Source organism: Lipophrys pholis (genome assembly GCF_963383615.2).
Source record: "Lipophrys pholis genome assembly, chromosome: 1".
NCBI classification, from domain to species: Eukaryota; Metazoa; Chordata; class Actinopteri; order Blenniiformes; family Blenniidae; genus Lipophrys; species Lipophrys pholis.
In genome coordinates, this window is record NC_137635.1 from 40,534,537 (window position 1) to 40,551,921 (window position 17,385).

General features: G+C 40.7%; 1 protein-coding gene across 1 annotated transcript; it reads left to right on the forward strand.

The window, feature by feature from the left end:
* Nucleotides 1–1,061: 1,061 nt before the first annotated feature.
* Nucleotides 1,062–16,462, forward strand: scp2a (sterol carrier protein 2a). The gene is made up of 16 exons (XM_080484262.1): nucleotides 1,062–1,246; nucleotides 2,816–2,873; nucleotides 2,970–3,041; nucleotides 3,303–3,434; nucleotides 3,647–3,711; nucleotides 5,183–5,309; nucleotides 5,420–5,483; nucleotides 5,572–5,658; nucleotides 5,768–5,918; nucleotides 6,028–6,175; nucleotides 6,457–6,564; nucleotides 9,360–9,513; nucleotides 10,171–10,264; nucleotides 11,419–11,548; nucleotides 13,763–13,842; nucleotides 15,280–16,462. Exons 1-16 carry the CDS (start codon nucleotides 1,193–1,195, stop codon nucleotides 15,373–15,375), a joined length of 1,620 nt encoding a protein of 539 aa, XP_080340388.1. The 5' UTR covers nucleotides 1,062–1,192; the 3' UTR covers nucleotides 15,376–16,462.
* Nucleotides 16,463–17,385: the final 923 nt, after the last annotated feature.

Here is a 17,385-nt window from a genome sequence, read left to right on the forward strand (position 1 = left end):
ATACATGTGTTATGTCGCCAGTGTCTGGAAGGAGAACAACAAATGGGAGCACCACAACAAAAACGGGACGATTACAAATGAGAAAAAAAACCCCAACACATATGAACAGTATATGCAGCATTACACATATTTGGTCGCAACCTTAATCTGGTTTGGTGCTACTGCCGTTTTTGTAATAATATTTCTGCTGTCATTAACCCCCTGGCAGACTTACTCAGATCTGCACCAGCAGCTTTCATCAATGTTCAGTCTGTCCTGCGCTCACCACCTGTCCCTGCAGTGCCTTCATGGAATGCAGGTGGATGTGAGTAATGCTGAGGTTGACGGTAACAATGTTAGTTTTTACACCCCACCTAAAAAAAAGTTTAATTTGTTATACTTTATGAGTTAGAAAGAGATCCATGCACTGATTTGAGCCTTCCAACACTGGGGAGTTAGTTTACATTTTCTCCAGGTACTCCACCGTCTTCCCACAGTCCAAAAACACATGTGATGCTGATTTGTGGCCCTGCATATAAAACTACATACTCACATGCCACTGACATCTGACACATCTTTACCTTTATTTTAGAATAAATGTACATTTTGAACACTGGATCCTCTCCTCTCCCTTTTTTGTTGTAGACTAAGAGTCAGGTAAGGCAAGGCACCGTTCATACACAAAGCAATTCAAATGGCTTAAAAAAGGCAAACAAATACATACAATTGCATTAGAAATCATAGAAATTAAACAAAATATTAAGAACAATAAAGGTGCGTTGAAACTTTAAATAAAACAGTAGAATATGGAGTTAAGTATTTCAAATGAAGCTAATAAAATGCATTTAGAATAGTGGAAAAATTATATTACAAGAAGTTGACTCTAACACCAACAAGCCACGTGCAGGTGATCATACAGAAAATACGTTTCTGGGCGATTTTTTTGGACGATTCTATGTTTTGAAAATAGATTTAAATTATTTATTGAAAAAAAAAAAAAGGAACGAACTGATCCACCAGTTGCGCTCTGCCGTGCGACATCCTGGGGCTAGATGGCGCTGTACACACACACACTGACTGTTAGTACTAGAGAGAAGAAGAGCAGCTGGTTCGTCCTGGTAAATAACTGACTGCTCCTGCCGGAGCTCCTGCTCAGTGTTACTGACCTCCTAGTTTCTCTGCACACTGCTCCCCAGGAAAACAAAAACACACCATGGCACATCGTGGCACGAACAAAGTGTTTGTCATCGGCGTGGGCATGACAAAGGTAAATGCTATCAGTTTATTTATCATTTGTATTGCTGTCAAGGCCAGCTAAGTAACTCAACAAAGCAAACCAAGGGGAAGTGGTGGCTAGCTTTACAGTTTGGTGCATTTAGCCTGTTTTTAATAATAATATTATAAAAAGAAGCTTTTCTATTCCTTGACTCGACATGTTGCTATTAGTAATAGCTGTCACACACTGTGTTCTTGGTAAACTTGCTCATATTGTGTGTTGCGTCACAGCTGACAGGAACCTAAAGCTAAAACTCGGAACAAAATAAAACTATTCCATCTTCTGTTACAAAAGAAAAACAAAACCCTGTTTGTTAGGGGCTTGAAGGACATTATCTCTGGTTGAGACGTTTTCCTGCTTTTCGGAGTGTTTGTCCTGCATCTTGCGGCTCCAGTGAGAGTCCATAGTTCACGATAAGCAGAAGTGTGTCAAGGGTCCTCGGTCCAGCTGGCTGGTGAACTTTAATTCCAGAGCTGCTCAACACGTTCAATCTGAGGAAGAAAACTAACATATCAAACCCTGATTGTAAACTTTACCAAAGGCACTAGTGTACTATTATACCGTTATCCTGTTTGTTGTACAATTAACTTAGATATATTGTGTGAGGTTGTGTCACATTGTCAGGATTATTACACAACAGGTGGTATGGTGTACCAGTGGTTTGCACTGTCGAATCGTGATAAATGGTAAATGGATTTCACTTGTACAGTGATTTACCAAAGCTTGGAGCAGCCTCCAAATCGCTTTACGCTTTTAATCACATCCACACATCAGTAGAGGGGGCTGCTGCCATGCAGTCTGGGGTTCAGTGTCTTGCTCCAGGAGTCACCAACCACTCTATCAAAAGATCTATGCAGGTTGGGACTTTTCCATGCACAGATATTCTCTTAATAGAGCAATCCATATCCACAGGTGTTTGGCTTTTATTGAAAGCATGTCTGCTGTGACTGCTTCCAGCTGGCTGAATCAAACAGTAAATATTATAGAAGAAGGATGAGTGTGTCACCGTAAAAGCACCAATTCATAAAACCAACCTAACATAATGAACATTCGCAGACAAGTGGGTTCAAATGGTTGCTGGTATTGTTTATTTGGCATGTTTTTGTTCCACTATGCAGCTCTGTGTTGTTGTCGTGAATCTTTATATCATTATCATTTTTTTGTGTCTAAAGTGTTTTGGCCTCTTTTTGAAGTATTCCCTCTGGCTATGTGCACACACTGTATTGTGACCCTTTATCAGTTGCCCTTTTTCTTATTCATGGCTGAAAATCCCTCCGTTTTTTTTTTTTAATGTCTTACTTCAGCTCTGTGTTTTATTGTTTACACAAAGCCACACATTTCACAAACAATTGAGAACTCGCATTATAAGATTAAAATAAGAAGAAGCTAAAAACGAGCTTTCGGGCCTGAGAAACTCGGCATGTAATGTCATCAAATTAAGAAGAAACGAATGCAAAAGTTTTATTTCTGAGAGTTTCGACTTCAATAATTGAAAGAAACATGTTGTGTGTCAAAATGATTTTGAATTCATTTTTAATCTCTATTGTGATTTTATTGCAGTTTGAAAAGCCTGGAACTGGCGACAATGATGACTACCCTGAGATGGCCAAGGAAGCCGGTCCGTATCTTCACTGATAATCAGTCGTTCTGAATATCTTTATCTGTCTTGTTATGTAACATTACTTCACTCCTCTCTTTCTGTGTTCTGTAACAGGTGAAAAGGCTCTACAAGATGCAGGAATCCCTTACACGTGCATCGAACATGCTTGTGTGGGATATGTTTATGGTAAGGCTGAAAGATAAAGCACTCCATGTGTCACATACAGTATGTGCTCCCATATGCAGCATCTTGTACACTATTGTATGTGGTGAGGAAAAGTACTTTATATGTTAAACTGCAAATATTATGTATTTTTTTTAAAGAAGAAAAACCTTTGATCATGTCCTGCTCTGCTCAAATGAAATAAATTTCATGTGTAATAATAATACTAGTAATGATGATGATGATGATGATGATGATGTCTCATCCAGTAATTTACTTTGTCAGGGGAATCCACATGTGGACAGAGGGCCATTTATCACGGCCTGGGTCTGACCGGGATTCCAATCATAAATGTAAACAACAACTGCTCCACTGGCTCCACTGCTCTCTACATGGCTCGCCAGCTGGTCAGAGGAGGTGAGACAAATATGATCCTCATACATCTGGAGACTGTGAGGTTTAGCCAGGGTTTCGATTTGTTCTATTACACATCTCTGACTGTTGTGGCCAATCTGAATGTACACTGTAATTATGTAGAGAATTTGTTATTGGTAATGAAAGAATCGAATTGATAGCCCTTCGCTATGTTCGTCTGCTGGGTGTTAAAAGCACTCGTGTTATTGTTGCAGGTCTTGCTGATTGTGTACTGGCTCTCGGCTTTGAGAAGATGGAAAAGGGCTCTTTGACTTCCAAGGTATAAATACTTTTGCTGTTTACTTGATGTAATTATGTTACCAAAGTAAAACAATATTATGTATGTGAATTTGAATAAATTTGAATTACCACCCCCAAGGGAATTATTCAGCAGTCGCTGACAGACCGAGACACACCGCTTTTTGTTTGCACCTCAGAACATTTCGTCCTAAACAAAGTTGACAAAACATCGTCTTGGAACCTGCTCATGCTTTTGTTGTGACATTTATTTGTTAACCTGAAGGTTTAGGAGCTAACAATGGAGGGTGGTTGTTTTATCTTTTCTTACGAGGATCTACAACAATCTCCAGGGTGTTCTTGACGTTCATTACGAGAGTATTACCCACACACCGTGACGCGAGATGTTGCACTTCAGTCTTGTATTCCGTCTTGTCGTTGTTGATGATTCCGAGCACTGTGGTGTTGTCGGCGATTTTAACAATGAGATCGTAAGGAAAAGAAGCAGAGCAGCCATGTGTAACTGGTGTAGAGCAGAGGGCTAAGCACACACCCTTGGGGGGGGGGGGGGGGGGGGGGGTCCCCGGTGTTGATTAAAAGGGAGTGTGCTTGTCTAGTCTAATACTCTGTTCGGTTTATGAAAAAGTCCTTGATCCAAATACACAGTGAGATGTTCAGTCCTAAATGGTGTAGTTTGGCTCGGAGCTTAAAAAGACCCCAATCGTATTAAAGGCCCAACTAAAATTGACAAAGAGGAGCCTCGCACAGGTGTTCCTCCATCTCACAGAGGTGTTCTTCTCATGCTAGGATCTTGTCTTTTTCTGTGAAAACAGTGGAGAGTTCCCCTTCTCGCTTAGGGAATCATTAAAGGCATTGTCCTCTAGATGGGTGTGTGCTCTCCACATGGCAGAGTCAGGCCATGATATTACCAGAGTATGATGTCTGCTCAAAGAGAGGCTATGGCGGTGTGCTTAGTGCTGTTGGCCAGGCCTGGTTCTTCAAGCCCGTGTGCTTCAGTGATCTCTGCTCGATCTTGCAGGACTCAGTTGTGGTGCCACCTGTTGGTGCCCTGGGTTAGTGCAGTTTTGCAATTAGAGAGGCTGATCTGTTTGCTGGTACTCTTTTGGCCATCGAGCGGGCCAATGATTAAATAATAACCTTAATCCACAGACAGAGCTAATGTTTAGATAAAATAAGATAAAACTTTAGTCATCTAACTTGGAATAACTCGGTTATCACAGCAGCTCCAGGTTGCGCAAAATGTATGAAAACAAGAATATTGAAGAATAATAGATGTGAAAATGTAAATGATGATAAAAATGTTCAATAAAGATGTATGTCCATATTTACAACATAAGAAGTATAAACAAACAACCAGTTTGAGTCTGCTCATGTTTCTAACAACATTGATATCGTGAGTCAGTGTGATTGCCTAAATATTTCATTTCTTTAAATGCCAGGGTTGTATAAAGGTTTTTTGTTTTTTTTCTTAAATGGAAAACGTTTGCTTTCAGTATACGGACAGGACCAGTCCCATGGACAAGCACATGGAAGTGATGGTCAACCGCTACGGGATTCAGCCGGCACCAATGACCGCTCAGATGTTTGGCAACGCTGGCAAGGAGCATATGGAGAAATATGGTACAACATTCTGACAAGAGAAATTACATTTAGTCCGCCCATTGTAACTAAGATGTAAAATTATGTAATCATTTTAATACTTTAAAACGTTTCTTTTTTTCTTCTTCCAGGGACCAAACCAGAGCACTTTGCTAAAATTGCCTGGAAAAACCACAAACATTCCACCAACAATCCGTAAGACACAGTTGGCCTCGTCAATGATTCATCCATGTCTGAATCATGATAATTGGAGTGAGTTTTTGGTTTGTGTACATTCCTGCAGGTACTCCCAGTTCCAGGACGAGTACAGTTTACAGCAGGTGATCAAATCCAGGAAGGTGTTTGAGTATCTCACTCTCCTGCAGTGCTGGTAAGACTTGGTCATGTGTTTTCAAAATGATGAACCAAGTATGGAATGAAACTGTATCAGGAGAGTTTTTTTGTTTGATGTGAGTCTTACTCGTTGTTTCTGATCTCAGTCCAACATCAGACGGTGCTGGAGCAGCAATTTTGGCCAGCGAGGCCTTTGTGAAAAAGCACAACCTTGAAAATCAGGCAGTGGAGATTTTGGCCCAAGAGATGGTCACTGATCTTTCCTCCACATTTGAAGAAAAGAGCTGCATTAAAATGGTATAATATTTCTGGAAATTCAGTTTTCGTATTTGAAGTAACACTAGATGGTCTTTTGACAGACAAGACAATCAAGATGTTTTTTTATTTTTTATTTTTTCATTTATAGGTGGGATATGACATGTCTCGCACCGCCGCGAAAAGATGCTTTGAAGCTGCAGGTCTGACTCCAAATGATGTTGATGTGGTGGAGCTGCACGACTGCTTCTCGGCTAATGAGCTCATCACCTATGAAGCCTTGGGGTTATGTTCAGAGGGTAAGGCTAGATTTTACCAGTCAGTAAGAATGAATGCATACTACATCTTTACCTCTCAGCTTCTGCTTTCCGAGCAGAATTCTATTTGCATGTGAAAATGAATGATTATTGGTAAATATTATGCGTTGTGTATTGAATCTAGAATAAAAAAGGCAGATCTAACGTACTTTCACACGCACCTTAAGAAGCAGTGTTTGCTGCGTGTATTCCGGTAAGATCATGACTTTTACTAATGCGCGGTCACGGTTCACTCTCAGCTATTTCTTTTTGTTTTTTTTCAGGTAAGGCCGGAGAGTTTATTGACAGAGGGGACAACACGTACGGCGGAAAATATGTGGTCAACCCCAGTGGGGGTCTCATCTCAAAGGGACATCCTCTTGGTGCAACAGGTATGCCTTACAGTTCCTTCTGTATAGAAGTGGGTCTTTTTATGAATATGTTGAATCAGTGCAAGTAATAAAAACTCCAGGTCTGTTGAGGAAAAGCTATCAGCGGTCAGATTATGTCCACACAGTAAGTTGGACTCAAGTGAGGTATGAGAGATCTTTTTCTGTGCTACTGCTCTCTTGAGCACATGCAAACTTTGCTTAGCAATTTCTACAAAGGCCACAAGGTGGCGTGTGTCTCATAGTGATGATCGCCCCCATTGTGGCGGAGACGAGCGAGCCTGCATGTGAGCAGGCAGCCGGCTGTGAGTTTGGCGAGCCTTCCCTGTAATCTCTCCACATTTTAAACCGTTGGGGACAAGATGAAGCAAACAGCGGAGCAGCCAAATCTGTATCTGCTACTCGTATTTGTTACACACATGCGTACTTAATAGAACAACAAGTCCGGGCCCGTGGAGACTGGCGCACGCACGCACCACGCACAGTATTGAGTTAAATGAAGAAAGGGAAATGTTACATCTTGTTATGATATTCAGTGACTTAATATATTTATTTAAATTTGTAATCCTTTATTCCCTAAACACTTCCTGCTGGTTTGTGTTCTTGAAGAAGTTTTACTGACATCATACACCCCCCCCCCCCAGGCCTCCCCTTCCTCATCAGCTGCCTTCCCAGGTTGCTCTCACAGCATGTAAATGCCTCAGTAAGCTAAGCTCTGTCTGATCTATGGTGTTGCTCCTAATCTGCCTGTGAAGCTCTGACCTCTTCCTCTTGGAACACCGTGAGCACCGATATTGACGGCTAATTGCTTGACCTGTGCACTGGACATCCCCACCCGGGTCTTCTTTTTAGGAAGTGGAGCTGCTCCGTGGTGGTCAGATATTTAGGCTCCTTGAGGTCCCATTTTTAATCACCACAAAGTATTACCCGTTGGAGTGATAAGGGAAGACTGGAGTGTTCTCTTTTGTCTCGGTGAAGTCTCCCTTCTTCAGAGGATAAACTGGATTTACGTCAGTGAAATACTTTTGTCCCTGTGAGACTGTCCTCTACTATAATTATAAGTTTTATATTAAATTAAAATTAATTTTAATGAAGTGGCTACTGAAGGATGCAGTAAATTCCTCACCCAGCACTAAAAAGTACACACACACACACACACACCTCAGGGACGAAGATTAGGAGTGCTGTGAAAGACGCTTCGTGTCTCTACAGGTCTTCATCCTTAAGTCTTTTAGCTTGTTGGGATAATAGAGAAATGCAAAAGCTCATTAAGCAGATGGGATGAAATGCTTAGCCATAATGTTGGTGCAGGAGCTGCCGCTGGTGAGATTAGAGAGCAAGTTGTCAGATTAGGTGTCAACTTGCCACTCCTCTTATTTGGAGGATATTAGGTTTTACCTTTGCGTGATGCTCTGGTGTATGGATTGTAGACAGGCTCTGTAGAGGGTTTTTCTCGCGTTATTTTCTATTTTCATTCAAAAAACTGTGACTGAATATAATCCCGAAAATGTTTTTCGACTGAATATCACCTGATTTCTTTAACCATTTTTTAGTCACTGATAAAATGTGCGAGTGTAAGAGTTTTTGGCATCCCTTTACATCCCTTTTGTTATTAAACCCATCTTTTATACCTGTCTTTGCTTTAAATGCTTGTCAAATGTGTTGATATGTCCAATCACATCATGTAGGAAATGCAAATATCTAATGGTTAATCACTATTCTATTGACATAGAATGGTCAGAAAACCTTTTTTTAATCCAGTGAGCAACAATAACAAAGACCAATAGGCCACACAGCTTCATATTACCATTCATCACTCTCTCACATCAGGACCATTGAAATATGATCCATTTTCTCAATTTTGAATCTCACTGAAACACTTTTTTTTTTTTTAATGTGCTTGTCCATCCTTCATGTTTTCTTCCTCAGATCACACAGTGGTGGAGATCAAAATACGCCACAAAAGTACACACACCTTTGAGAGTTGGAATGGAGTTGGTGTGAGAGTTGGGCATTTTGTCATGGTGGTCAACATGTATTGCCTCGGTCGATAAAGTTGTGGGACTTGAGGCATGTTTGCGCAGTTACGTCAACCACTTTTGAGATTAGAGGCCCTTTAAGATTATATAAACTTTATGGTTGTTACGAATTCCTCTTGTCTGCTCAAAAGAAGACGACAGTCACACGTTGTCTTTACAGTGTGTATTTTTGCCCACGCTGTCAATACTTTGCATATAAATCATCCTGCTTTTGTTGCCTTTTGAGTCTCATGAAACTAAAAGCATATTTTTCTATAAATGAAATGAACCGCAACAGAAAAACCTCCCATTTATCCCTTTTGTGACATTTCTTTCAGGGTCGTTTTTTTCCTTTTTCTTTCTGCATATCAACGTTTCAATCAACACGTTAAAACAAAACTAAATAGTTAAACAGGGAGACTCTGAAATATATAACTTTCCTATTTAGTAGTTAAGGTGTTTCGGGTTGTACTGCTTATTTGTACTGGGACACCACATCCACAGTAGCACGTTGTGCATCGTGATCGAAAACAATAACTTGACTATTAAAGCTGGTGACTCAGACCACACAGGCAGCCTGCTTACAATTCCAAATCGGTCATCTTCTATTTGAGTTTCTGCTGATCTTTTCAAAAGCTGTTTGACCTCCGGGTCGGGATTTTGGCGTGGAGCTTCAACATACACATATAAAACGTTCAAACTAACTGATACATCCAGGTCGAGAGCCAACACGTTTACATGTACGTCTCTAGTCTCTCACTCAGTGATTGGTTCCCACAGGTCTGGCACAGTGTGCCGAGCTGTGCTGGCAGCTCCGGGGGGAGGCCGGGAAGAGGCAGGTCCCGGGAGCAAAGGTGGCCCTGCAGCACAACATCGGCCTAGGGGGCGCTGTGGTCGTGGGACTTTACAGGAAAGGTTTCCCGCAGGAGACGAGGTTTGCAAACTTTATATGAAACTACGTTGCAACTTATTTGGAGTACCAAAGATGTTCTTGTTCCATTACTTTTGATAGTTTGATAGTACGTTTTAGTCCGTTTGAATTCACTCCTTGGGGGGGGGGGAGTTTTTTTGAAAATCAGATCTCTTCCAGCGTTTAATACTGAAGTTCAATCAGGTCGGTAAAGGTTTAGTTATACCAGTAAAAAAACAAAAACAAAAAAAATCTGAATCTAAAATTCAGTTCAACATCGCCATTTATTGCCTTTTCTCTAATCTTATAGACACGAGAAAAACAACGCAAAGAAAGTCTCTAATTTACACTCCTTTATTTGACATTAAACTTACTTTTAATGCAAGTATTACCTTTAAAAATGACAAAGTATTGAATGTCTATATGAAGGTGGTGCAAAACTGCAAAGTAAATAATAAATTAATTACAGAAAGATTAGATGATTGAACTGAAATGCTTCTTTGTGTTTGCTAAGTTAAGTATAGTTACTGATGAAGGGTAAAAACAACATTAAGAAGCTTTCAGATCCGTCCAAAGTTTAGGAAATGTATCCTCTGGAAACTGTATTCACTGACAGCGCGTCCCTCGTAATACTGTGATAGTTGATTTATGTGTATTGTATAAATTGTGTGCGTGTCACAGATCTCGTCCAGCTGCAGTACTGACTTCGGCCAGCAGTCTGGAAGCATTTAAAGCGTACCCTGTGTTCAAGGAGATTGAGAAACTCATTGAGAAGGTAAAATGGCTGCTTGCACACAAAAACGCAGAGTTTTTACATATTTTGTTTCATTTAAACGCATGCTTGCATTTGATTTTCTTTGCTTCCTTTTCTTACTCATAGCTGACAATCCTGTGCTGTAACTGAAACAATGAGTTGAGAAAATGTTGAATGAATTTGTTTTGTGTTATTAAGGAGTGTCATAATGAAACTGATCATAATAGTTATAGACTGTCAAATAAAGGAAAAAAAATCTTGTTACAAGATTGAGAAGAATTGATTTATTTGTGTTGACAGACACCACTTTGATTTAATTTGAGCTTGTGATTGGTCATTGATTTGCTTGCTAAAACTGCACACATGCACAACAGTCGACATTTTTAGGTGCGGGTGCGCAGTGGATCCCCTGCGCACATGCACAACAGTCGACATTTTTAGGTGCGGGTGCGCAGGGGATCCACTTCATGGTGAAAAGTATGAAATGTAGTCATTTTTGTGAGTTTGTTCTTGTGTATTTTTATATATAATATAGATTTCATTCAACTCAGCCCAGTACGTAATCTTGTACAATCTCTGTGGAACGGTTAGTCGCCGCTCATTGGGGGAAGTGAAACCACGTGGACGGCTTTAATGAAGATGGTTTTAACCCCTGTAAATGTTGTACACTCGATGACTCCAGAAGCAATCAAGGTTCTTTGAACACTTGTGAACTGCAGTTAGTTCAAAGTGGTGTAAGGTATGACCGGCGAGCAGTGGTTTGCCTGGATCGCCTCTAGATTGCGTTCAGGAAAGGCTGTTGACAGACAGTTTCAGATTCTACAAAGTGTTTTTATGATTTTCTTTACTTGGTGCAGCTCTAACTTTGACAACCTCAGAGAAAGGTACCGTATAAAATAAGAATGGCGCCGCTTGTTTCACAGTCAGACATAGACGACCTGTTAGTTTCTTGCCGGTGTGTTAACCGCACACTGATTTTTGATTGAGTCATTTTCTTTAAAAGGCTTCATCACAAAAGCCCCACTTTAAGATATCCATGTCAAGCTGTTACACATACAGTATTAGTGGATGTGGAGTTCAACTTTAATGGTGTGGGTAGTCTCTGGCTGTACATACCGTCTGCAGGAGAGGAAATATTTAATGCAGCTCCTAAACTCTTGTCCACTCCTTTGCAGGATGGAGAGCGCCTTGTCAAGAAGGTCGGAGGAGTGTTTGCCTTCAAAGTGAAGGGTGGCCCAGGAGGGAAAGAGGCTACTTGGATTGTGGATGTGAAAAATGGCAGCGGTTCTGTGAACAATGACCCAGGTTTGTAATGGGAGGGGATTTCACTTTTTTAACTCACTGTGTGACTTTCTCAGCCGTGCAAACACGGTTGTGACATGTCACCACTCTGATTTTGAGTTCAGCCGCAGAGACTCGATATAAAGTTCTATTAAAGACTGCCGAGTCTGACTGGCCTTATCAATAGCTGCAGCTTTCTGTGTAGTAGTTCAGCTTCAATGGAATTTTTCTTCTGGACACAGTTGAAATGATATTTCAGGGCTCATGTTGCTGCTGCACCTGGGATCAAAACACGAAACAAACGAGGAACTCGGTCTAAACTCCACGAAAAGCTAAACAATCACAAAGTCCCTTTTTGAGCTGCACAGCACTTCCATACAGGGAGAAGTGATCAAGGGGAGAGTTACATCCTGCCTTTAAAAGCATGTTATGACACACAGACTCTCATAAATGGCCACATGTTTCCATTAGAGCTACTCCCCCGTGTTGTTGACTGCATCTCAGCCATTATTTCTGAGATCAGCACTGAATCCAAATGGAAAGAGATGATCAGAAAAATCCTGAGGTGTGTTCTTGTACAAGCTGTTCTATTAAATCTTTTGCAACATTTCTTTTTTTGCTTCATTGCCCAACACCAACTCAAGCCATTGGATCAAGACTGGGCAACTTCTGCGACGAGACCTGTTGTATATTTCTGCTTTTTGATACAGTCTCTGCAGTATGGTTGCTTGCTAATTGAGGACACTGACAGTTTAGCAGCAGTGGCTTTAGCTATTCTGGTTTTACCAGAAATTCAGTTAATGCTTGTTAATTGTGGCAGACTTGGTGTGTTCCAATATTACTGAAGCAGTTTTCTTTGATGTACAATCCTTCTGATGTGCTGACGTCTCCCTCAGTATGAGACTCATCAGGAAACTGTTTATGTTTGCTTTTATTAGAAACTGGAGGTCATTTGAAAAATTTTGGTTCTCCAAATGATATTATCCCTCCACCATTGTACAAAGAGCTTTCTCCCACAGTTGGGCCTGCTGTCCTGAGAACTATGGACTTTTCTTCCTCAGGTTTGGCCCCAGTCATTTTTGAAGGTGCACTTGTGCAGCCTCTGATTTTGAGCCCCCTAAACTTTGCACCCTACACTTGCAGATAATTTTAGACTGATGTTGAATTTCAACTTTTTATCAAAAGTTCTGAACAAAATGGTTCATTTGGAAACCACCTAGAAATGACTGTGTTGTATTTGGTGCTATATAAATAAAGTTGACTTGAACTTGCCAACCAATAGACTTTTTAAACAATATTTTTGAGGTTTTCCAATCCAGGTTTGAAGGTTTGCACAGCACAGAGTTAGTAGTTTTTAAGGATTTTTAATGGCTTTTAATTGTCTTGGTACTTTTAGATTAAACTGCTGCATTTGACACAGTGGACCATGATGCCCTGATTTCTGGTTTGGAGGTGTGGGTGGAATCAGGGGTCCTGGAATGATCCAGCGCTTACCTGGCAGATCAAACGTTCTATGTCTACCACCGCTTCCCTCATGTGGTGTTCCACAAGGTTCAGTTTGGGGTCTTTTCCTGTTTATTGCCCCTTGGATCTATACTTAGAAAACAAGTGTTTCTTTTTTAAATGAAATCTTAAAACTCGCCTTTTATTCTAGGTTTTTAACCAATGCTAATTTTAGTTCTTGTTTTAGCTGCTTGTTTTATGTATTCTTTGTATTTTTAATGTATTCATTTATTTGTCTTCTTCAGGTTTTTTAATGTGTTATTTTGTGTCCTGCTCTTTGTCTCCTTGTGGTTGTTTTAAAGTACTTTATAAATAGGGATTGATTGGATGGTATGAAAAAAAGTGTATATACACAAAGCTATTAATGCCTAAGTCCAACCCAGATGAATGCATTGTCGAGTGGTGGGAAGCATCATTATCAGCTGAGGTAGAAAACATGTCTGTTTTGAAATGAGGAAAACACTCTTGCCACACTAATGGCTGTTTCCCTTTAAAAGCCAAACAGTAGAACTGACGAGAGTAGAACGCATGTGTCACAAAGTGTTCTGAATTGTTGCTTCAGTGAAAAGAAATGTTTATGACAGAGTGCTTAATATAAGACCATTGTTATGCACTAAGGATTTTTTTTCTTCTGTTTGAGCAATTCAAAGTAGTTTCCTGAGGATGTGGGTTTTTAGCTGAGTTGTATTGGTAACAATTTGAAGTGTGTGTTTACTACATATGTGTTTCTTTTAGGTAAAAAGGCAGACTGCACCATATCAATGAGTGATGAAGATCTCCCTGATTTGATGAATGGAAAGCTGAATCCGCAAACGGTTTGTTTTATGTTATCTTCACTTTTTGCTTTCCTGTTTCGTTTTCAAATAATTCACCTATAGTGAACTATCTCCAGCATGCTCACCAAATATGGCAGGAAGACCAACACGTGACATGACCGACCGACACAAATAATTGAACAAAATTTATTAGGCTGTCTGTTTCTTCTTATGTTTACCTTAAGGGACTCCTGAACTTATTAAAATTCTGTTGTCATCCGAGTTATGCAGGTTACATATTCCCAGTCCATTGCAGAAAAAGCAAAACTAAACCCTTGTTTGTTTTCATCCTCATTAGCTTTCTTATTCTCCTATCCTGCAGGAGTCCAACAATCGATGTTTTCTGGAGAGTAGGCTGTAATGGTCTCTGAATATATATACATATATATATATAATCTCATGAAATCTTCCAGAAATATTGACCTATGAGATATTGAGTACCCAGCAGAGTTGTTAAGGCTGCAGTCACTAAAAACCAAAGACTCACGTGTATAAATTGAACTGAATGGATTTTGGTGTGTGAACACGTGCTCAATACCATAGATTTGTGTCCAAACAGAATAATGTTGGTTGACACATCACCCCAGACAAGCATATCTGTAGATAAAATGAATCTCACCGTGATGTAACCATGACATAAAATTAAGGCTATTGTAGACGGTGGGTGAAACCGTTCGTAGCAAAAGATTTTGGCAACCTAGTGGTGTTTAGGATTGCAAATCCTGCTATATGCTGCGACAGGCACTCATCCTCCACAGCAGTATGACCACTTATGTAAAATAGATAACATATATTGTCTCTTTGTCATGACACCTGTAAGTGGGTGACATATTGTAACTTGAGCTAACATTGTGTCCTCAAAAAAAAGCATCTTTGAGATGCAGTCAGTGTGAGTTGTTACCGTTCTGCAGGAGTCGATATCTGTAAAACAGGATCCTAGAAAGCGGGTCTTTGATGTGTATGCGGCATAAAAGCCCAATCTAGAATGACTTAATGGAGCTCAGATTGCTGTGAAGTTTGCTGGTGGGTCTGAAATGAAAGCTATTAGAGTAAACAGTGGTGTATGGGCCAGCAAAAGTGGCCAATGTTTCTCATGTTATGGCTCATGGGTGTGTATGTTCGAGCATGCTCTGCAAATGCAGCCCACTGGGAAAGCCATCGTACGAAGCGAGATTTCAACCACAAAATGTGTTGTTGAAAATGTGTTACTTGTCAGGGAAATTTTTGGAGTTTGATATTTTGGTGAGAAAAGTACAAGTGTCCGCTTGACCGCCAACCCACTGTGGGCCCTTGAGCAAGGCTCCTAAAATCTCCAAATCTAAGAAAAAAAACTTGCATTGTCAATGTTCCACCCGGTCGGTGTGTTTCAAAGGAAGTAACTTAAATCAATGATGAAGTTCCTTTATTTATTTTTTCTCTCTCCTCCTGGAACATCAGGCATTCTTCAAAGGAAAGCTGAAGATCGCTGGGAACATGGGCATGGCTATGAAGCTGCAGAACCTGCAGGTCGCACCGGGCAAGGCCAAGCTGTGAGACCCCGGCGCCAGCTCGCTTCTACTCAGTTCAAGGGTTAACTTGTAGTGGAACTTAATTCCTCATGTTGAAATTTGCTCGATAACTAGTTCGCTCAACACTTTGATCATGTTGGTCCGAGACAGTTTTAATACTTGTTGCTACTCTGATATCGACACACTGCTCAGCTCTGTGTGAATGTCGTTTGTTCTTTGTGTCCGAAGGGAACCGAGCCTTGAAGAGAGCAGATATCAAACGCGCATGCCACTAGATCCAGTTTAACCTTGTACTCCTAAAACTGAATGTGCCTCGAACTTCCCTCTGACTTGGAGCAGGTGCTTGAAAGCTGTTGATTTCCCAGGTCATTTTGATATGAAATTTTACATCAAGGGTCACTGTAAATGATAATGGTCTAATTTTTGAAGATAAAGCATTAACAAGTGATAACGCCTGGAGTTTTTTTCTTCTGTTTGTCGTCGTCATGGTTATGTTTAAAAAAAAAAAAAAAAAAAATGTATCATTTAAAACTGTATGATCAAGCTGCGTCGCTGGCTGGTGTCTGTGGCCGTGGGCCTTTCGGAGATACACCATAACAAATGCTGATGGGGGGTGGGGGGTGGTGAGACCGAGGCAAGAGCAAAGTGTTTGAGCTCTACTGTATCTGCATGTTAATGCAAAAACGGGCTTTGTTTTGCTGGAACGTGCTTCTGCATACAACGTTAAAAGGAATCGCTGAAGCGCACACTTTTAAGTGCTGTTATCTAGATCAGCCACGGCTGCTCTATGTACAGCATACTAAACAGACATGACACCCATTTACCAAGATAACCGATGAAAACTTAAGTATACACAACCAGGACGGACGGCGTGTGTAGTGAGGCCTTACCAATGCTTTGACGAGCACTATAGGTTTTGGATAATTAAATGCATTACTTTTTAAGGCCTTCACCTGCCATATTACCACCAGTGATGAAAATAAATGCCCCAGATGCCTAGAGGGGAAATGTAGGAATTAATAGGAGTCTGTAATATGCTGGGAATGACAGCTCCTGAAGCTAAACATGCTGGACTGGTCTTTTAAATAAAAGCTTCCACATTCTGCAATTGCCTTATTCATGACTTATTGACTTATTCAGATACTCTTCTAAAGGCTATATAGTGTGCAATGAGTGATATACTAATGGTTGTTGATGCGTATTTCATCTGATCTTTTTAAAAAATTAAAATCCTGCAGGGTGAAAGCATTCCTCTGACCCGCCGGCGTTTTCCTGCTGATAAACAAATGGATTCAGAGCATCAAGCCGGACGGCAACCCTTTACGTAACGTGTGCTGCTCGTCATAGCAGACCAAAGCTGTAACTACAAAACCCTCTTCAAGATTACTAAGAAGAGAACTGAATCAAATAAATGGTTCGGAGCTTAAATGTTGCTAAGCTCTATCTTATAGATCTGCAATATTAAGAGGAAACCCTGAGATTATGTTGGGAGAAACCTGTTGCCACGGCAACGCGGATGCTTTATGCTCTTCAGCCATTAGACTTTTTCAGTTTGCTTATTCATTAGGTACTCGTCTGCCTTAAACACATCGTATCCCCCCGCTGCGCCAGCCATCTCCAAGACGTCCAATAAAACATCCCTGAATATTCCCTGCGGTATTCCTCTTCTCCTCCTGCCATCTTCAGCGATTACCGTCCAGCTTCCTCTCTGAGTTACGTGACTTTCAATGGGGATTAGATGTATTTGTTTTCAGTTTTGACCGCATGTTATTCGATTCATCAAGTTTGAATTGTGTCTGAGTGCGATTCTGTCCAGATAGAGTGGGGAAAGAGGATGGCTGTGGCTTGGTTCATAGAGCAGGTTTATTCCTCAATCTGAAGGTTGCAAATTGAATCCCTCATCCGTCCATATGTTGAAGTGTCCTTGGACGCTGGGCCTCATATGGCAGCTGCTGGAAAGCACAATTAAACTGAAATGCAGGAGAACAAAAGCACTGCGTTCATCCACAATGTGGCTCTGTCTTGTGCTTCTGTG